This window comes from Lygodium microphyllum, chromosome 14 (genome assembly GCF_053477565.2).
Source record: "Lygodium microphyllum isolate KBCC chromosome 14, Lygodium_microphyllum_v1.1.10, whole genome shotgun sequence".
Taxonomy (NCBI): domain Eukaryota; kingdom Viridiplantae; phylum Streptophyta; class Polypodiopsida; order Schizaeales; family Lygodiaceae; genus Lygodium; species Lygodium microphyllum.
In genome coordinates this window covers 133,241,832-133,265,003 of record NC_141148.1, presented here as the reverse complement: position 1 = coordinate 133,265,003, position 23,172 = coordinate 133,241,832, and the positions used below count along the sequence as shown (strand labels likewise).

Sequence of the window (23,172 nt, the reverse complement as noted above, 5' to 3'; positions counted from 1 at the left end):
CTAAATCTTACAAAGAAATATGTCTCTAACATATTAGGCATAAATATCCGAGAGAATGAGGAAAGAATCAAACTTTTGAAGGAAACCATGAATAAGAAAGACATTTTGAGGATTCTTAAGTCACCAGAAAATGTGGATTTGAGAGGTCCAACTCTGAGAGAGTTAGTGAAGGATTTAAAAGGCACAGTGAAAGCAAATGAAATCGTAGAGACATGTGATACTGTGGGTATAAGTCGAAAAGGTTACCGTGCTATCTCTGGATTATGGTTTAAAAATCTTAAACGCAATAGGGTAACTATATTTGGATTGCCCCGAGCCCTTGCAGTTTCCACTGCAAGAATTTCCATGAATCGCAAGATTCCACATGTTTTTGGAGATTACTTTCACATCGAAAGGTCTATGTCCTATGAAAAACAAAAAAAACAGGCAATTTTTGATTACAATGAGTTTAACAATATATGGGTTGATCTAAAAAAGGTGCAAATTGCAATGGTTCACATGTATAAAATCACAGTAGAAGAAAGTTATGGTGTTCTAAAGTTTGCCTTGAAGTTGGATGAAGCACAGATTCAAAAGGGACAGAAGATGGAAAGAATTAGCATTTGCCTCATGAACATGGCATTGGACCATGGCAATGGCGAGGGCAAAGCTCCATTGCATAAGATCCAATCCGAGATGGAGATTTGGTGGATTGGTGCAGCCCAGGTACCAATTGAAAATCATCAAACGTTGAAATGGTTGTTCAACCATATAGGTATTCCAAATATCATTAAGTCTCAAATTGAAGGCGAAATGTTGGTAGTTGATGGGGTTGGTAAATTTAATGTGGAATGGCATATGAGTGCTGATTTGAAAACTATCAAATGTATGCTTGGAATATGTAATGGTGCAAATGCAAAATATCCTTGCATTTATTGCATGGAAAGTATTGGATCCAAAGATTGGAGTAGTTTGCGACCAGTAAGAAGAGCCCCAAATAGAGACTCTATAGATTTGAGTAAATTTAAAAACATAGAAGACATCTGGGATCCCATTCTTTCCATCTCTCTTAAGAATGTTCATATTTATACTTTGCATGCAGAGATTAGAATAATCGATAAGCTTCTTAGGTTGCATCTTGACTACGCATATTCCATTAAGCCATTATCTTTATCAGATGAGTGTATTGATAAATGCGAGGCATTGCTATCGAAAATGGGATTTCATGGGGGCCAAGTTCACTTGAGAAAGGATCCAATACTTTCAGGAAAAACAAGAGATATCTTGGCCGATGTCTCTATGGGAGGCTCAAAAGCTAGACGATTCTTAGGAAACCATTCAGGAAGGCAGGTGAATGCGGCTTGGGAGTGTTGGAGAGAGCTATGTGAGATCACAACAAATGTTGCAAGCACGCCGAGGCTTGCGTTTCTTAGAATGGAGGTCTGGATACACCTTGATGTTTTTCTGAAACTCCTCAGGCAACATAAGACAACATATACATATGCGGAAGAGTTCAAAAGATCAATCACAAAGCTTGTTCAGGCGATAAAAGAGGCATGGGGAGAAAAAGATATCACTTTTTATCTGGTAAAGTAATAATTATTTAATATCGTCTTATTTTGATAGGTTTTTCAATTGGTATAAAATTTGTGTTGCTTTGTATTGCAGGATATTCTTCATATTCATGGACCTTTCTTTGTGGAGGAGCATGGCCCCTTAGCAACTTATAGCAACCAAGGCATGGAAAAATCCCACTATCAAGCATGCACAAGTTATTTTCGAAGCACAAGGCATGGGGGAGGAGTTACAAAAAGCAATGCTTTGGAGGAGCTATTCAACTGGTTTTTTCGACGACAACTTCAAAGAATGCAAATAAAAGACGGCAATGACACATGAGCAATCACACTTTTATATATAAGAAAGAATATATACAAAGCTAGTTTTCCAAAACTCTCACATTCTCTTCCTCCTCAGGAATCTTTCCTCTATAACGTAGGAATTTTTTTCTCTTGTAGCCAGCTATAGATTTTACATTAGTTCTGTCTGCAGCTAAGGCGTAGGATGAAAACGCCAAAAAGTATCCTGCTCTAGAAGCAGAGTAACCTGGACCGTAGCCAAAAATCCTAATTGCTGCAGTCTTTTCCAAAAACATTATTTTGTGGGCATTATATTGTAATCCTGAGAAACCTAGAAGCCTTGTAAGAGCTTTAATACAAAGTATCGGCCATGCTGCGTCCTCTGAGAAACTACTATGAAGTACAAAAAAGGATTCAGGGTCAATCCTTGCCAAGTAGTGGCCGAGTGCAATGTCTTTGGTGGTGTTACTAGCAGCTCTCGATCCTTTGCCATGCCCCAAGAAGTTATCTGTATCAGCAATCTCCAACTGCAAATAAAACCCATACTGAATGAGCATGAAATGTAAACCTACCAATGTGTAAAAGCAAATTCAAACTTATCTTACCACTTGATTTTCATCGTACTCCAATTTAAACGGATTCCATAAATTAATTGATGATGCTGTCTCATTGGTGTTAGTCAATTTTTTAACATATTCAGACTCCTCTCTTCCAAAATTGGAAATGACGAGCTCGCTTTGAATGCGATCGAAGTCCTCATCAGTAATACTCAACTCTTTCTCAGCTTCTTTGGCCTTTTCAAAACAAAGAGAGAATGCCTCACCAGCATCAATAAACTTATCATCTAGAGTTTCTTTATCAAGTTTCAGAATCTCTTCCTTTGATTCATTTTCTGTGTCAATTATCCCATTTGCAGCATCAGAAGCCTCTGCAATAATTGCAAGACAATAATCTTCCCTGAGATTAAAAAGTTTTTGAATATCTGATAGTAAAATGTACTCCTTGTCCTTGAAAGGTATACATGGCAGGGAAGGAACAATATGGTGAGAACTCTCATCAGGTTGAGGGTTTGTATCTCCTTGGCTCTCCTCAATGATAGTCTCAGCTTTGAAGTGAGCAACATCCAAATTCTCAGCAATAGAAGCCTCAAAATCTGTATCTACAACCTCCTCTGTTTCCCTTTCATCTACCAGATCATCCAACATGCAAAAGCTGGCAGTCTTTGCTCCTTCCAACTGTTGCTCCTCAGCTTTCACAGGGTATTTGACAAGGATGAAAACAATAAAAGCAGCAGATTTTCTCATCATCTTGCAGTTTTTGGAATGAGTGCAGCAAAATATGTCTGTTGAATGAAACCTCTCCAGAGAGTGGGCCCTGCACTTTCTAGTAAATACTGCCTTTTCATTTCCTGTTGACCCAATGGGAACATGGACATATTCAATTGTGCCAACTTCAACAGAAGGACCTGCAAGAGTTTCAAACTCCAAAAAGTCCTCCACAATATATTTTTCACAAGATTTCAGAACTTTGTCAAGTTCCCAATCAGGATTAAAAATATTTTTCACAACTCCATAGAATGAGAGATCCATTCCATTCTGAAGCATAAAATCAAGTAGCCTCTCTGATGGAGTGATATCAATGAGCTCTGATACTCCTTGATCTCTCACTACTGACGTTCGCTTCCCTAGAGATGTACTTGGCTTTCTCACACTGGTGGCAGAGGATGGAGAGGAAAAAGAATGCACAGGCTGATCAGATGTTGATGCACTTGAGCCTGTTGAAAGCCTTCTTCTTTTACCAGTTCCTGGAGAAACCTTGGATCCTAGGAATTCTATGGGTTCAGACATGTTTCCAACTTCTGACGATACGGCGCGATAAGAGAGAAACGACTCAGACGGATAGGCCCCCTCGCGCCGTATCGGTGATCCCAGTAAGAAGCGCTAGAGCCACAACAAAGGTGGTCACACGAGCTTGAGGAACGCTGAAAGAAGACTAGATCTACAGAACCTCCAAAACGAAGCGAAGAGAGGAAAGCGAAGAAAACCAATAGTCGCTCTCGCGCCGTATCAGCAATACAAACAGAGGTCGGAAACCGAAAAAAGCCGTACAGATAAGAAACACACCCTTATGTAGGCGCAGATTATGCCACCTGGCAGTATCCGTTAGTCTCATACACGTGGCAGTAGCCGTTGGGCAACACGTGGCTGATAACCACGTGGCGAACAAGTGGACCGGTCATTACTTGACACGTAGCATACGGACCATAAATGCAGATACGTGGCACAATCAGTATCGGACACGTGTCTGACACGTGTCATGATTGACCTGGGTATATAAGTGGTCATTTTTCCGACGTGTACACTTTTCATTTCTCGAGCTCTCCCGCCTTGCTTACCGATACGGTGCGACACAAGTCCTTTTTTCGCTAGCAAAAAGAGGTGTGCCGATACGGAGCGAGGGCGTCCAAACGGTGTGCTCGTTTCCTCTGTATCGCGCCGTATCAGCAGTTTCCTCCATACCGTGCCAATACGGAGCGAGGGCGTCCTTACGCAGTGTTGGTTTCCTCCATATCGCGCCGTATCGGCATCTGATCTCCAATACGGAGCGAGGGCGTCCAAACAGTGTGCTCGTTTCCTCCATATCGCGCCGTATCAGCAGTTTGCTCCATATCGTGCTAATACGGAGCGAGGGCTTCCTTACGCAGTGTTGGTTTCCTCCATATCGCGCCGTATCAGCATCTGATCTCCAATATGGAGCGAAGGCGCTGTTTCATTCTGCTCGCTTTGTTCATATCGCGCCGTATCGGAATTGCTCATTTCGTCACTTTCCTCGCCAATTTGTCTTTCAGTTATTGTCCTTCTGGTTGTTATTTTTGCTTTTCTGGATAGCAAGGACAAAGCAAACTGCAAGAAGAGTGTATCTAGATGGGAAGGACAGTGGGGGTAGAAGAAAGTTAAAATTTGATGAATCTAAGGGGGTAGAAGAAGCTGGTCCATCACAGGCTCCAGAGCATTTTACAACAGAAATCCCCCCTACACCAGGTGTTGTCCTTACATCTTCTATAAATGTTTCTTCACCTGAAGTTGAGGAAGCAAAGGATGAGGCTTACCCTGTGAAAGATTCATTCCCTACAATGGTACCTGAGCCCACATCTGCTGAAGCCACTGAATACCCCAAGCCACAAAAGACAAAGAGGAAGTCCAGGTTCTTCTATATGCAGAGATGTTTCAGTGAGATCAGGAAAGCCCAGAGAGCTACACACCATGTCATTCCAAAAGCTGCTTTTATAAGGGTGGTTAAAGAGATCTCTGATAGATTGTCTCAAGTGGCAACTGTCTCTGGTCTAAATAAGAAGTGGCAACTCTCAGCCATTCTTGCCCTGCAAGAGGCCGCAGAAGATTTTGTTATTGATTTCTAGCAGAGTGAGGTATAGGTTTGACAAAGTCCTGAGGCCCTTGCCTTCCAATGATCAAAAAGCCTTTGAAATCCTTAACGTTCTCCCAAAATTGTCCAGGAAAGAGAAAAAGCTAAATGTTGAGGATGTTAGTCACCTTTACCCTACAAGGGGTGCCACCCAGCAGGAGGCTTTCTTGAGTGAAGAAAATCAGGAGGTGTTTGAAACTGAAGACGATGTTTACAAGAGGAAAGCCGCATCACTTGCTCCCGTCAACAGCGAGAGGATGGGCAAAGTGTATGGGCAGATTCTTGTGAATGTTGCTGGGGAACCTGAGGAGGAATATCTTAGTATATCTCCCGAGAACAAGCCCATGTTGGAAAAAAGGGATGTCCAACTATCTGACTCCGTGGTATTTTGTTGCATAAGGTAAGGTTTTTTGTTGCATAAGTTAAGTCTTAAAGGTTCAATTATATTTTGGATGAAATTGGTATTGAATAGCTTTTGCTATTATCTGCAGGGCATTGGTCTCCTCTCTCACTCTCGATATCCGAAGAACCATATACATTGTTGATCCACTTCTCTCTGTGGGACTTTTTGCAAAATCTGATTTTAATATTTCACCATTTTTTCGTAGCTTCGATAGTGTGAGAAATTACCACATCTTTTTCCCTTATGTAGAAATGTATTTTTCTTTTTCTGTAGAGGAAAATTTATGTTCATTTGCTTTCACCCTTCTACTCACCTCTTTTATGAATTTGCAGAGGGCATTGGAGTCTCATCTACATTAATTGTCTTTCAAGGGAAATTATCTTTATGAATTCTCTCAGCGGTGTTCACGGTCAAGCACGAATGTATGTTGGAAGAAAATTACTTACTTTGATTTCTTTTATAAATAATATTTTGAACTTACAAAGCTTCCTTTTGCAGTGCTGGTAGACTCGTTTTTACATTTTTGGATACAACATACGAGGATCTTGCTGATCCTCAAAGGCCGTATATTTTTCTTCTACAAGAAGTTCCATTGCAAAGCGATGCGCATTCTTGTGGATGGAGAGTTATCTCAAACATTTGCAGAACAGTGGATTCAAAGCTGTTACAAATAGAAGGAGTGAATGTAAGTTTATTTCATTTGATGTTTGTGTAACCCTTATCATGATGTCTTTTCACTAACTTATAACATTTATTCTTACAGTGTAGAGACTATCCTGAATCATATGTTTGGTGGATAAGGGAGAGATGCATCGAGCTGATTCTAGACAAAGCAATCACACCGTATGATCCTGACTCCCCTCTTCCTCCCAAAACTTCAATGGCCAAGGGCACAAGCAAGGGAAAGGTCAAGGGAAAGGGTAAGGACAATGGCAATGGTAAAGACAAGGGCAAGGGAAAAGGCAATGGGACCACTGCTGCAGAGTCTAAGAAAAAAGGAATGCCAGTGCTCTCTCCTCTTAAATTTGATCCATCCCCTCTTAAGCCCCAAGAAAAGAGACTACCTGTAAAGGTCAAATTTTTTCAACAATCAAAGAAAGGCCCTGTGAGAAAAAATATCTTTGAAGAAATCGATAAAGAATGAAAATAGCAAACATAAGCATACACGAGCCTCTTTATTTTGGCTTTGTACATTTTTATGCAATTTTTGTACCTCATTGTGTAATGAAAATTTTCACTTGTAAATCGAATGTAATGTATATTTTATACACGAGCCTTATTATTTTGGCTTTGTACATTTTTATGCAATTTTTATACCTCATTGTGTAATGAAAATTTTCACTTGTAAATCGGATGCAATGTACATTTTATTTATACACATTCGAAATGTGACTTGCTTCACGATAGCTTATGAAGTTCCCATTAAAAAATATCTTAAGGACAGTCTATTAAGATAAATTCCTGCCAAGTTTTCATTCTCAAGGCCCCAAACTCACAATTGTGGGAGACAAACAACTCGTACAAAAGAAAGAGCGCTCGGCTCTTTTACCAATAACATGTTACACCATTCACTTTGAACTTATATCTAGGGGATGTATTGTCTAGCAATTCCAAGGGATCCCTCACATCTTTCAGACTCCAATTGGAAGTAACATTCACCTTCTTTACTTCTTCATGCGGAAAAACGTGCACCACAAGTTTATATGGTGTGTTATCTGTATCAGAATCCAAGGGAACCCAATTACCCAATCTTAGTTTGTATCGCCTGTAATCAAAGCCCAAAGCAAGATTTTGGCGAGGGATACTGTAAGCCAAAGCCAAGGATTGAGGGCATGCACTGCACCTCAAGATATCACCTTTATGATCGCACTCTCTAGATTTCCAATGCGTCCCTATAGTGTTGTCCAAATCCTCTTCCGAAAAGTTTCTACTTAGCCAGGATACCTTCGTTCTTTGTAAATTTGCTGTTTTGAAGCAAGCCACGAAGATATGGAGGGGTACAAACCATGATAAACGTATTCTTCTTGAGATCCTTCCAGCTGTCATGGACTTTTTAATATCCTGAGATATTTTGAATTTGAAACTCTGCACTGTTACCTTGTCAGGAATCTCCCAATTTAGAGATGAAAGACTTGGCAATGGCAAATCTTCGATATTCCCATACCTATCCGCTTTAGAGGGAACCACATACTGTGCATAATATATAAAAACCTTGCATTCACTATAAAAAGACACAGTTTGATCGGCATAAATAATGTCTGCCAATACCTTATGAATGGCATGGAAAGTCCCACTTAGGCTTTCCACAGGTTGCCATTCAATACTTGTTGACGGAAAGATATCTACAATGGTGAACCGTTTGTTAGAACTTGCATAAATGGAAAAGAATTATATACGTTATTCAACTTATAACTTACAATGTGTTTGTTGGGGAACACGTTCGTTTGGAGGCAAGTGCATATCCTTGGCCATGTAAACATGTTGCACCTTGACAAACCAGCCTTCGGGCATAATTTTGAAGGCAATGATACGCCCCTTCCAGTGATGTTTTATATCTTCTCGTTTTCTTCTTTTCACCTTATGGGAGCCCTTGCAAGATGGCAACATGGTAACCCAATCGTTTACAGCAAAGGTTTTGGGCTCAAAATTTCCATCTACTCCCTGGCTATAGACTGTGCAAGAGTGTATTAAACGAGAAGGGCGCCTGGAGGAAGCCATGAAAAGAATGAAAGCGCAGAGAAAGAAGCTCAAAGAGGGGTGAATGAACTAAAAAGTAGCGCCAAGAACCCAAATGAGTATGTATTGGGCGCCAAAAACAATATTGAAAGATCTCCCGACTTTCAAAAAACTCATTATTAATTTCATCACATCTCTGTCATGTATTTTGTTAGATTTGTAAGTAAATAACGTCTTTGGGACTCCAAAACATGTCAGACTTTAGGGGTTTTGGCTAAAAAAGAAGAGAGAATCACGAAATGGACTCCACTATCTCTAAAAAAGAGGAGACAAGAATACCATATTCTTGCACACGTGGCGAACTCTCTTTGGCCCTTTCCTTAATCCCGTGATTAACAAAAGTGCATTTTTTGAAGCGTTTTTGGCCCTAATGACCAAGGGAAAACATGAATCCACTAGTAGATCTTCTATTTGACATGCTACTAGCCCAACCTGCATTTGTGTATCCAAAGACTTGTACATCATTACCTGCCTCATAAAAAAGTGCATAATGTAAATTTGCATCCAAATGAGGCTTTCTAGGCATCTGTATAAACTGACTAACAAGGCCAACACCATAGCTCAAGTTTGGCCTTGTGATAGTAATGTAAATCAAACTCCCTACTATCCTCCTGAACATAGTAGGGTCTTCTATCTCATCCCTAATGTCGGCACTCAACTTCACATTTTGCTCCAATGGTACTGAAAGAGGCTTACATGCTGTCATACCATACTTGGATAACATATCCAAACTATACTGCCTTTGGGATAGCCATATACCATCATCACATCTGATCACCTCAATACCAAGAAAATATCTTAGCTCACCCAAATCCTTCATCTCAAACTTCTTCTCCAAGAAGTCCTTAACTTCAACAATCCCATTGTCACTATCACATGTAATAATCAAGTCATCCAAATAAATGACTATGATGACCAAACTTGCATCTCCCCTTCTCACATAAAGTGAGTGATCAACATCAGAAATACAAAATCCAATATTGACAAGATACTCTCCAATCTTGTCAGACCATGCTCTAGGTGCTTGCTTCAGCCCATAGAGCGCCTTCTTTAACCTGCACACATATGTGGGATGCTCTAAATCCTCATAACCTGTTGGCTGATCTATATACACTTCTTCTTGCAATTCACCATGCAAGAAGGCATTCTTAACATCCATTTGCTGCAAAATCCAACCTTTGGCTACTGCCAAGGCAATCACACATCTAACAGTTGCCATCCTAGCAATGTCTCTTCATAATATATGCCATATGTTTGAGCATAGCCTTTTGCAACTAGCCTAGCCTTATATCTCCTAATTGAACCACCTACATTATGCTTGACTTTGTAAACCCACTTACAGCCAATAGCTTTCTTACCCTTGGGTAAGGGTACCAAATCCCAAGTCTTATTGGCTTCTAATGCAACCATCTCCTCATCCATTGCTGCATCCTAATAAGCATAACCAACAACATCCTCAAAACAAGTGGGCTCAACATCCTCAACTAGTTTCACCATATAAGCATAATGGTGAGCTGCGTAACCTTCAAAGCCAAATCTTTTAACAGGGTATTTGACCCTGCTAGACTTGCATACCACTGTATCACTCAATGGAGCCTTTACATTACTATGAGCTCTTTGTACACCTAGTGTCCTAACTGAAGGAATACCAAGCTCATCATCCAAACTCTCTGAACCACTAGAATCTCCATCAAATCTCAGATGACTAGTAGATGCATCACTACCATTCAATACTTTCTTCTTTTCTTTTTCTTTGCATGCAACACTTATAGATACGCCTAAAGATATGGGGCTACTCCTTGGTCTGGGAGACCAAGGGCTCACTATAGGTGTAGTAACAGATGATGTTTATAGTCCACTAAGACTCCATCATTCTTGCTTTTCTTTCTGCACATAGCTATCGTGATCATTATCATCATCTAATACATCACCAACAGGTGCATACCAATTGCTCATCGCATAAAAATTAACGTCCCTGCTCACTCTGAACTCATCTGTAACAACGATACCCTTTCTACTCTAAGGAGTATCCAATAAAAATACATTTTCAACCTTTGGATCAAGCTTCTTCCATAGCTCATTTGGCACATGAACATATGCAACGCAGCCAAATACATTCAAGTGTGATACATCGGGCTTCTTGCTGGTAAAGCATTCTTTAGGAGTCATCCCATGAACTTAGCTATGTGGGGATTCTGTTCATAATATGGACAACAATATGGATAGCTTCAAACCAAAAATATTATGGCATATTCTTTGCAGCCATTAATGCTCGTGCAACTTCTATTTTTTCTTTCTTCAACCCCATTTTGCTGTGGATAAATTGCCTCTTTATCCTATGAGTCCTCAAGAAGCCACTAAACTCATTAGAGAGGTACTCTCCCCCTCCATCTGATCTCAAGCACTTCACTTTCAAGCTTGTTTTTGTTTCAACAGCTGCCTTGAAAGATTTGAAGTGCTCAAATACATCACTCTTTTTCTTCATAAAATATACCCATAGCTTCCTTGAATAGTCATCAATAAATGTGACAAAGTATTTGCTGCCACCGAGAGATACATTCTGTGTAGGACCCAAACATCTGTATGCACTACATTGACTATATTTCTACTCACTTCTCTGTTATGCGAGAAGGGTTGTCTCGCCTGCTTACCAAACTGGCATGCTTCACAGACTTTATGAAATTCTGCAACTCTAAAAGAAGGCAAACCTGTAACCAATCCTCTAGACTGCATTAATTTCAGCCTTTGCATATTTGCATGTCCAATACATTTATGCCATATTTCAATGTCTGCAACCACTCCTTTTCCTTTAGCATACATAGTAGCATCCATTGTAGGAATTCCAACATCTAAAGTGAACATGCGACCAACTCTACTTTCTTTTGCGATCAACCTGCACTTATAATTAAAGTCTTCTACAAAATAACCTTTTGCATTGAATCAAACATGTAACCTTTGCTCTACTATTTGACCAACCGACACTAGATTCTTTGTGATTGATGGCATATGTAATACATCTATTAGACTCTTTGTCTGGCCATCATACAAGGATAAGGGAATCTTTCCAATGTGTGAAATTGGGTGGCATGAATCATCACCCGTTTGCACATAACTTGGATTTTGTAAGTTTTGCATCCCTCCAAACCATTCAACATGACTGATTATATGATTATATGCACTTGAATCGACATACCATACATCATCATGTGTCCCCTTTTCCTGTAACTGCATTCATCATATGCTGCATAACAAATAGACAATCATTTTTATCTTCATTTTGTTGTGAAGACGATGCATAGTTTCCTTGCTGCAATTCACCATTGCGAATATCATCCTTCTTAGCATAACAATGGGCTACAATATGACCTATCTTGCCACAATGATGGCAAACAATAGCAGAATTTCCAGAACATCTATTCTGCCATCCACTTCTTCCTCTACAGCTCCCCCTATCTCTAAAGTTTCATCGGCCTCTTGAAACTCGCATTTCACTAAAATGCTGATTGAACCTGTTTTGTTGGTTATCGCCAGCACGTAATCATGAGAGAGATCAGCTCATTAAAATATGGAAATGGCTTTTGTATGTATACTGAAGTAACGAATGATTTCCATACCTTCTCATTATTAAGGCCACTCAAAGTGGATGAAATCAAATCATCATCATCAGGCATTGCATCAATTACTGCCAAAGCATCTGCAATGCTTCTCACCTTCGAAACATACTCATTGACAAAAAATTTTCATTTCTTCAAGGCATTCAACTCTTGCTTGAGTTGAATCTTTTGTGCCTTTGTATTTACTGAAAACATGCTCTCAAAAATTGTCCAAGCTGCATGTGAAGTTTGTGCATTCTTGATATGTCCCAAAATCGTATTATTAATGACTTTAGATAGCTATTACATCACCTTTTTGTCTTTTGCATTCCATTCTTTCCATGATTTTAATTCATCTGTAGTAGAGGGATACCCAGCTTTGGCATTCCATTCTTTCCATGATTTTAATTCATCTGTAGTAGAGGGATACCCAGCTTTGGCTCCTTTTCTTCACCTGAAACAAGCTCATAAAGGCCCTTTCCAATGAGGAAGTTCGTCATACAAAACTTCCATGCAGGGTAGTTGTTCTTGTCGAGCTTCTTAATAATGGGATTTCCACTATTCTCTGCTATTATCATAAAAAATGATACAACATAGCAAGCTAGTCTTCTACAGCCTTTCACAACAAGTGCACAGCAATACACCAAGCAACCTTTTTCACTGATTGCTCAATAGTACATGTAATCTGCAACCTGTTTGTAGATGAACCTTATGTTTGCTTCCTGGCAAACACCTAAAAAATTATAGATTTAAAATCTATAACATGTGCACCCACTTTCGGTCAATATAGTTGAAACCATAGTGTACCCTAAAACTATTGTCCACAACTTTGTGGCTCTAAAATGGGGCCTGAAACAGCCTCAAATGCCAAAAAGAACTGTGGGACAATCCTAAAGGGCTAATATACAAAATATATAGTGCTCTACTTGCACATCAAATCTTACAGCAATATGAGATTTTCACACTACCTTGCTTCCGGTGCCTCCACAGGCATTATCCAAGAGAGAGTGGAAGAATGGGAGAGCTTTTTACCCATTGCTTGCTTGCTCGAACCTTGCTTCTTCTCCTTCAATTTGGCCTTCAAAATCAGCCTCTCTCAGTGGCACGGCTCTGATACCATGTCAAGAATCGTGTGGTGGAGGGACTTGCTTAAGCTACTGCACCAAACACATATTGTATACACAAAGAGGAAGCTCACTCATAAAGACAAGAAGAGAGATGGAGGCCAAAACGTTTTCTTGCTGATTTCTTCTTCTTCTTCCACACACTATACAATGTACACAAAGTATAGATAAGATATAACATAAAGGAAAGTAGCCTACTAAGTCAAACAATGCATAACAGACTACACCAATCGACTGGCGCTATATCTTTGCCAGCTATAGGTAGGTGTAACAAACTAAATATAATACGTGATAAGTCAGCGATTAGGTGAGTATCATAATGACCATGAACATGCTAAATGTAGATGTTTGGACTCATCTAGCCAGGCAGTCCATCATTAACGCCCGCACATGTTGAGCTTGCCATCTCAACATGCACTAGTAAAACAGGACCTCGAGAAACCATCACAATTACATAAATCATTTGAGTAGGATCCGAAGGCAGGTAATTTATAACCAGAGCCCCCCTGGAATCCAAGCATCCTCCTATGTTCAAACTAACCCACGGAGAGACCTCTCGTGGCATCTTCGGTCCACGTTCCCGTCATGGTTAACTTGGATAGGGTTGGCAGCTAGCTGGGGGTGGTTTGGCACGCCCTCCATGAATTCAAACTGATTCATTATACCAAATTTTTTTGTGAGTTTAGGGTCATACATTCCTTTCACAGATGGTGTTCCTACATCTACAAGCACAAACAATAGTGAAGGTGAGTGCTCGGGATATTTGCTAAGGTGGATTTCCCATCTTTGAGTGCTTAGCGTTCACCCTTCTTGGGTCTTTCTTGCCTTGGTGACAGTTGCCATGACCTCTAAGGGATAAAGATTACCCTTGTTTTGACCTCATTCCTATGTGATGGGAGTGAGCAATTACGCTATTGGATTTGTATCTGTTAGTCTTTGGATGGGGTAGTTGCCCTAATTTGCTAGCCTTTCTTCTCTTGGGGACATGACACTCGAGTTTCTTGTATTTAAATTGAGTTGTAACATGGTTAAAAGTGATATCTCCAAGGGTGTTTTGGAATTATCGTAGCCAGTTGTAGGATAGAGACCAATGAGCGGTTTCCTCAACTCAAGGTCAACCTATGATTGTAACAATAGCTTGACTTATTTACATTTAAACCCTAAATAAGTCGAATTAAACCCTAGCCTTATATATCATATAGGGTTTCATTTATCGAACTGCCTCAAGCAATTAAGTTTAGCAGTCCACATGCGCATCTTAAATCTATCTTTTAAGATGAATCCTAGTAGTGCAACTAAACTATCCATGATGCCACGTAATCTAGATGCGAGTATTTCCTGAGTTGATGATACAATGCGGAGCTTTTATTCTTGGAAATTCATTTCAATGCACTTATGTAAATCATAGATAGTGACTTGTATTTTTCTTTGTGCGAGGAACGTGAAATTATCATGCCAAATGCAAATGCAAGCTACTTCCCTTTAGAGGTTTGTAGGAGCCTAATACTCAGCCTAGTATTGTAACAACCCATAAATACTTAACCATTTGTGGCAACTCATGATCATCATGGACTTATTCAAGCCTTTACACCTACCTTTCCAATTATGCAAATTTCGCGATGCAAAAGTATGATTTCTTTCTAATGACGACTAAGCTTTCCTGTCCCATTCATAGGGCTTGACATCGTAATGGTACCTGGTTCTAGAGAGTCAAATTAGTGTTTATACCCAATAGCCCATTTTTTAGTTTCTTTTACCTCTCAAGCAAAGCAATGCTAGTGCATAAATCTAATGCTCTATGAACACAATCAATAAAGCCCTTGATTTCAGTGTGCACCAAAGCATAATCTTTTGTGCAAATTGTTCATTCTATAACATGTCATAGTGCGATAAAACACAATTTCAAACATGATTATATAATGCAACTTAATTGGTGGTTATCTATCATAGATTTTTTGAAAGAATACTTCTCCCTTCCTAATGAAGTCGATCTACGTTTTAAAAGTTTCCTATCAAAGTAGGAATTATGGGACGCACCAGGGGGGAGAGAAGAGAGGAAGCTTGAAAGCTTCCAAGGAGATTCCCCCTTTCTCTCTCTCCTCTCTCTCTCTCTCACTCTCTCTCACTCTCTCTCCCTCTCTTTGTCTTTGTCTCTGTCTCTGTCTCTGTCTCTGTCTATGTCTATGTCTATGTCTCTCTCTCTCTCTCTCTCTCACCTTTAGCCCGATAGCAAAGGGAGAATATATAATAATAATGCTCTCCTTCTCTCGCCTAAGGGGGGGATTTTATAGTAGTATTTGGGGGGGGGGGGGGAATGGTGTGGCATGGAGACCCCCCTAATCTCCATGAGGGTGACTGGGTGGATTGCCGCAATGGGGCAGGATATGGTGGAGGGGGAGGGAAGGGATAGTGGTGTGCTCGTCGTCTTGATGTAGCTCCTCCTCGTCGTTAGCTCCTCCTCGTCGTCCTCCTCTTCATCTACATGTTCAGCTCCCCCCTCCCTCCGCCAAGCTGGCAGCGTTGCCAGGGAGGGGGTCATAATTTTTTTTCTCATTTTTTTCTTATTTGATTTTCATGGGGGGGGGGTCCTTGCGACTCCGTGGAAATATTACAAGTGGGTTGAATCTGATTGATTCTTGCTACTTGTTGAACCTATGAGTCTGCCTTGAGATCATCACAATTAGGTTGAATTAGTCTTACAAGTCCAAATCCATTAACTGTGGGCTTAATAATGTCTCTATGCATTGTAGCCAGAATGAAAGTGCCTTACCCAACATCTTTAACAATCTCATATAGACCTGTGTAGCATAGTTTCAACTTACCTGGATGTTTTCCAAGATTCAAATTATAAACCACTACCGAATTCTGTGCTTTAAAAATATTTTTCTTGATAGGTCAATCGATCTATGCTTGCCTTCTTGAATACACTACTATAGATAGGTAATGAATAATAATTCTATCCTCTTCCAATTGCATCAATTACTGTAATCTTCTATGGATTGACTCTTCATGGGTACCAACAACTCTCAAGTTGGGTACTATAAATTCCATAGGTACTACTATTTCCATTCCGTACACCAACTTAAATGGAGTTAAAAATATTATGACCTTATAAGTTGTCATGTAAAGAACTATGAAGCTAAATCTAGCTTTGTATCTGAGTCCTTACAATTGTCACTCACAATCTTCTTTAAAATATTTTGCAAGATTTTATTTTCGCTTGCCTATTGGCTTGTGGATCATAGGGTGTGGATTTATTACGAAATATTATGTGTTTTTCTATAAGATCCCTTTTGTTATCAATAAGAAGATGCTTAGCTCTATCACTCACTAGCTCAATTGGGTATGAAAATCTTGTTATGATAATGGAGTAGAAAAATTGTGCCACACTAGTTGTTGTGTTAAATCCCTCAAGGCTTTGACCTCTACCCACTTAGTATAGTAGTCTATACAAACTAATATGTACTTATTCTTGCTCTGATGGGATGCTTGTTTAATAGGACCCACAAATTCTATGCCCCACTTTTGAAATGGTTCTAGGGATAACAAATAGGATGGTCTTGCATCCTATTCCTTGGTTGCAATTGCCACTCTTTGTCATATTGATCAACATATTTAAGCACTTTAGGCCACCATAAACTACCTGAAGAATCTTTCTTCCTGTTATCTCACTAGAAAAGTTTCCTTGCATGAGCTTCACATAAAATTGCATGCTATTCATTCTCTTGAATGCATGTTCTCAAAATGTAATCAATTCCTCTTCTACTGTTTACAGCTCCATGTCTTTGTCTCTATCTCCCTTTGAATCTTGAACATGGTATTAGAGCTTGAAGCCTGAAGGCTTGGTGGTGGCATTGACATCGGCATTGCAAGAGTTGGAGCCTAAAGTCAGGAGTTGCACTATGTCCTGCAAAAGTTCATGTGTTGGCAACCATTGGATCTATTGGAAGGTATGTTTCTTGTGGTTTATCAGTTCCCAATCTATTGAGGCTTCCTAGAGGGGTTCTTTGCCACTTTAATGAGCTCTTTTGCATGAGAATTGAGGGAAAAAATAATAGCAAGGTTAAAAACGTGACCTGCACAGATTGTGCCAGTTTTCTAGTCATCTTCTCTTGCTATAATCAAACATTGACAGCCATAAACACACTCTACTATTGATAAACACTTGTCAGGGATTGAAGAAAATTTCATAGCATTGGTATCTTGGTTCTTAGCTCATTTATGGGATGTTTGAATCAAACATTGGTTGGAAAATAGAGCAGGTCTACTATTAATTGTACATGGATAACATACATCTACTTGGTTGTAGCTCATTGGGAGCTATATTGACCTCTATTGATGTCTATTGATGCTTGGAAATGTATATGCCTTTACTCTCATGCATATTGGCATGGCTTTGAATAGTTCAACACTAAGATTTAAATGGTAATAGCAGACTAAAATCTATCCAGAATACTTGCTAAAATTTGTCCTAGAATTTGTAGCACTAAAACAAGGCATTATTTGATCCAAAAAGGCTTGAGAATGATACAAACAATCATCCTGGATGCTTGGTAAGTGTTATACCAACACTTATGTATACATGGGCATGATATTGGAGTGTTAAATGCTAGTTTTGGAGCTTATTTGCAAGCTAGAAACAATAAACTGGTTGCTGTCCTGAATATATGACAGCTTACACATGAAGTTTTAGAGTATCTTGACACCTATTTGGTACCCGTAAATGCTTGCATGTTGTTCCATGAATACAAGATTTTTTGTGGATGTAAATGAGCATTAAATGCTCAAATATGTGCTAAAATAGTGCTGGTTGTAGCAGTGAATTGGCTGTAAACAACCTATGGGAAGAGCATTTGGCACTGCTACTTGTATACAATGCAAACACCGATGCTTGTTTGTCACATATTGAATCCCCAATGTGCTGGGACATGTCTATGGTGGTTTAGGGATATTTTTGAACTGAGAATACCTTGATTATTGTAGAGTTTATGCTATTGGTCATAACAGGACCTGCTTGCTTGTCATAAGCTGTGGGAAAGTCTACTGAATGTCAGCATCTATTCTATGCATCTATTGATGCTTGTATGGACATAGTTTGTTGTTGGGATATTTTGCCACTACTATAGAATGTTTTGAACCGATTTGAGCTTGGTCTATGCTCAGTTGATTGTGTTTTTTCATTGCTAGAATATAGTTTATAGCAAGAAGGTTGTCAAGAAGCTGTACCTAAAGAACTATAGGAAACTATTCCTGAACTACAAGAAGACTGTTCTTGAATTGTAGGAAGACTGTTTTTGAACTACAAAAAGTCTATTCTTGAATTGCAAGGAGTCAAGTACTACAAATTGCATATAGCATTGAATACCTTAGTTACAAATATGACAAATGCTCAAGGACTTGATAATATCACTCAAAATTGTGGGAGAGAAGCTCAACAACAAAAACTTTGCTCTATGGAAGTTCAGGATACAAAACTTTTTGATTGGTAGAGATTATTAGGATTTATATACGGGGGGTGAAGTTGAACCCGAATTGCCTAGACGGAATCCGAAATAGGAATAGCGAGGAGCTCACCAATAGTGGTCAAAAAGAGCTAATAAAGTACTGCATTGGTTTTCTTTGTGCATTTCTGATGCGATGGCTATGTAGATTACCAGCTGCCATTCCTCGAAGGATGCTTGGGATGCACTCATGAAGAATTATGGTAATGTCATGCATGCAAGGAAGATATAATTGAAGCAACAATTCAACATGTCTAGGAATGGCAGGAGCATTCAAGCATACACGACAGAAATAAAGACCATAGCTGACTAGTTGGCTGCTATTGGATCTCGTGTTTCAGAGGATGATATGATTGCAGTGACATTGAATGGGTTAGGCAAGGAGTATAAGGCATTTGATACATCCATTTCTATGAGAGCAGAACCCCCTGATTGGGATGAGCTACTTGCACTGCTGCTACATGAAGAAGTAAAGCTTGGCTTGAATACAGGTTCAAGCACATCTCAGGGAAAAGACATTGTCTTTTGCTCTAGTCAGTGAGCTAGAAGTGGTAGAGCTCGTGGAGCTTTTTGGGGTTGAGGAGACACTCAACACACACATGGATAACAATAGACAAATGCTTGGCATAGTTCAAATACACAAGGGCAGTGAGGATCTGGAACATTTAGAGGCATGGGGAGATTACCTAGAGGAAGAGGTGGCTCCTGGAAGTCTCCTGAGCATTCTAATAGGGATAATGTCTATCATTATTGCGGAAGATATGGGCATATCACGAATGATTTCCATAAAAAGCAAGCTAATATGAATGAAAAGTACAAGCAACATGGACATTATGCATCTTTCAGTGGTACTCAGGATGACTAGGGAGATAGACTATTTGCTATGCATCATGTATCAAAGAATACACCTAAGCAAGGCAAATATGATAAATGATACATAGACTTAAGAGCATCCAATCATATCACTTCTCATGGTGAATGGTTTGATGAGTTAGTAGCAGGGTTTCATGGATTTGTATGTACTGGTGATGATACACAACATGATATTCAACATACAAGTGTGGTTCCTTTGCTCATGCCTGATGGCAGAAAGAAGAGCCTACATGATGTACTACATGTACCTTCTATTACCAAGAATTTACTATCAGTTGGACAAATGGCAAAACAAAATCTACAAGTTAGATTCAACTAGGATGGCTGTTTTATTGAAGAACATGCCAATGGTTGTAAATTGATTGCTAAAGGCAACAGAAATGGTAGAATGTTTACCTTAGATGCATCTATCCTGGAATTGAAGGCAACCATGTTTGCCCATGATAATGGAGTAGTTTGGGATGTAGAAATCTGGCATAAATGCATCAGGCATGTTAATGTACATAGATTGAAAAATATGCAGTAGAAAGAGGTTGTACTTGGCTTGCCAAAGTTCAAGTACACTCGTCTTGGACATGCATGCTCTACTTGTCGGTTTGGGAAACAAGAGATATTCCCGTTCATGAGACATGTCGAAAACAATTATCGACCTTTGCAGTTGATACATTCAAATGTATGGGGTCTTGCCCACCATGTGTCTTTTGGTGGTGCCAGGTATTATGTATCCTTCATTGATGATTTCAGCCCCGATACACATGGTTGTACATTTGAAGCATAAGGATGAGGTGCTCAATGTCTTTAAGGACTTTAAGAAGCATGCTAAAAATGAACTTGGTGGTCATATCTCATGTATGAAATCTAATGGAGGTGGAGAATATGTATCCAGAGAATTTGACAGGTACCTTGCTAAATATGGCATAAAAAGACATCTCACATGTAGTTACACACCTTAGTAGAACGGTGTGGCAGAGAGAAAAAATTGGGTGCTTATGGAAGTTGTCGAGGCAATGCTTAATGAAAAGAATTTTCCAAATGCTTATTGGGCCGAAGCAGTGGTTACTGCAGTTTATGTGCTGAACCGAACACCTACAGTTGGGATTCATGATTTGACTTTGTATGAGAAACTGTATGAGTACAAGCCCAACATTAGTCACCTAAATGTATTTCGTTGCATTGCCTACGTACATGTGCCTGATGAAAAGAGGAAGAAGTTAGACCCAAAAGCTGACAGAAGTGTCTTTCTTGGCTATGCACACGAGAGAAAGGCTTACAAATGCTATGATCCGTCCACTCGAGAAACCCTGATCAATAGGGATGTAGTTTTTGATGAGCTAGTCTCATGGTATGGTAATCCAAATGCAGTGGTCTCTGATGGACCAGCCAGCACTACTTATGTTGAAAATTATCCTTTAGCTAGTATGTCTATGAGTTGACTGATAGGTGATGGTTCATCTATTGTTAGTCCTTGGACAGATGACTCCGCAATCATGCTATTGCATCCACTAACACAAACATGTCAGTGAGGGGGAGATTGGATAAAGGCAAAGAGAAGATGCTTGAAGATGTGACTGGACCACTTACATCTGGATATGAGTCACTTGGCAATGACAGCCTTGATAGTGAATTGGGCAATACCATCAATTATGACATCTGGTGCAATGCAAAGCAGGTATGTGCCGTCTCATGAGAGGCAAAATCAGAGTGCACTACAGTTGAGGAAGTCTAAAAGGATTAGAAAACTAGTTGAGGCTGACATATAGTGGGTATTCAGCCATACATTATGCATATATGACTAAAGTGTCAGGCTACAGAGAGCCCATGAAGTTTAGTGAGGTAGTTATAGATGAGAATTAGTGTGCTGCCATGGATGAGGAATATGCAGCATTGGCTAAAAATGAGACATGGAAATTGGTCCATTTACCTGAAGGCAAAGTACCCATTAGCTACAAATGGGTTTATAAAGTGAAATTCAAGTCAGATGATTCATTGGAAAGGTATAAAGCCTATCGACTGGTTGCAAAGGGATATGCACAGCAATACGGCCTAGATTATGAGGAGACTTTCAACCCACTTGCCAAGATGGCAACTGTGAGAATAGTCATTGCACTAGTGGCTTCTAAGGGCTGGAAATTATGGTAGATGGATGTCAAAAATGCATTCTTGAATGGTGACTTGCTTGAAGAGGTGTATATGGAGCAGCCTGAGGGTTATGTATACCCTAACTATCCGACATATGTGTGTAAGCTGAAAAAGGCATTGTATGGGCTGAAACAGGCACTGAGAGCATGGAATGCTTGCATAAGCACTTATTTGCAACAACTTGGTTTTCAATCAGGTCATGCACATCACAACCTATTTACAAAGAAGACAGAGCATGGTTATGTTTTTTTGGTGGTTTATGTCAATGATTTGATCATCATAGGAGATGATGATCATGGAATTGCTGAAATTAAAGCAATGTTACATGTTGAATTCAAAGTCAAGGATCTTGGTGAGCTGAAGTACTTTGTCGGGATTGAGGTTGTGTCTACACCTCAAGGTATATGGCTGTTGCAAAAACAATATGCTCATGATATGTTGTTGAAATATGGCATGATGGAGTGTAAAGCCATGGAAACACCATTGGACCAGAATGTCAAACTTGCAGTTGATGTTGAGATTGAGATCAAGAATGTCACTATTTGCAGACAGATGATTGGCATCCTGATTTACCTTACTATTACCCATCTTGACTTGAGTTATGTAGTGGGGCTGATGAGCTAGTTTATGCGAAAACCTTATAGTAGTGGGGCTGATGAGCTAGTTTATGTGAAAACCTTATAAGCCACACTTAGATGCAGTTAGGAGGATTATGCGGTACGTGAAGGGTACTGCTGATTATGGATTTTTTTATGAGCATGGAAAATCATTCAACTTGATAGGTTATATGGATGTAGATTGGGCTAGTTGTGTCTATGACAGGAGGTCAACCAATGGTTATGCTTTCAGTTTGGGTAGCAGTGTGATCAGCTGGAGTAGTAAGAAGCAGCCGACCATTGCTTTATCTAGTATAGAGGAAGAATATAGGGATGCAGCCTTAACGGCATGCAAAGCAGTTTGGCTTGTGAAACTTCTACATGGCTTGGGTATACAGTTAGACAAGAAGGTCACCTTGCATTTGACAATCTCAGCAGTGTGATGCTAGCTAGCATCCCCTCTATCATGCTAGATCCAAACACATAGAAATTCATTACCATTTTATCAGGGAGATGGTACTTTCTGGAAAGATTGATCTACTCCATGTGAAGATAGAAGACTAGGTAGCAGATATCTTTACCGAATCACTTGGTAAAGAGAAGTTTATGCATTTCAGGGAGCTACTTGGAGTACATAAGTTAACTTGAGCTTGAGGAGGAGTGTTGAGAATCAAGCTCGTGATCAGTATCACCAACATGAGTGACCTTATCTAGATAGCAGTCATCTTACTGTCACTCTCCATGTGTGTTGTAATAGCTAAGTCAGTCAGACTCAACCACAGTTAGTGGTACGGTCTAGTGACCTAGTGTGTTTTTCAGTTATGTGTGATTAGACTTTAGTAATAATTATGGAATAATGAGAAGAAGAGAAGAATGAGAGTTCATGACTCTTTGTTATAGCTCCATGTCTTTGTCTCTCTCTCCCTTTGAATCTTGAACATAGACTAGG

At 39.6% G+C, this 23,172-nt stretch overlaps 1 protein-coding gene across 3 annotated transcripts in view; it reads left to right on the top strand.

Moving 5' to 3' along the window:
- The window catches only part of LOC148026132 (uncharacterized), a 416,526-nt gene that overhangs the window by 173,221 nt on the left and 220,133 nt on the right, over positions 1–23,172 (top strand). Inside the window, exons 1-5 of one of the 3 annotated variants that reach the window (XM_087693403.1) lie at positions 3,057–5,658; positions 5,750–5,876; positions 5,994–6,083; positions 6,160–6,346; positions 6,425–6,877. The exons of 1 other annotated variant lie outside the window; for it this stretch is intronic. In XM_087693403.1, coding sequence (XP_087549529.1) covers positions 6,046–6,083; positions 6,160–6,346; positions 6,425–6,805 — 606 coding nt within the window. In that variant the 5' untranslated portion in view covers positions 3,057–5,658; positions 5,750–5,876; positions 5,994–6,045 and the 3' untranslated portion in view covers positions 6,806–6,877. Of the gene's footprint in view, positions 1–3,056; positions 5,659–5,749; positions 5,877–5,993; positions 6,084–6,159; positions 6,347–6,424; positions 6,878–23,172 lie in introns of those variants that run through there. One more of the 3 variants, XM_087693406.1, reaches the window with a different exon arrangement.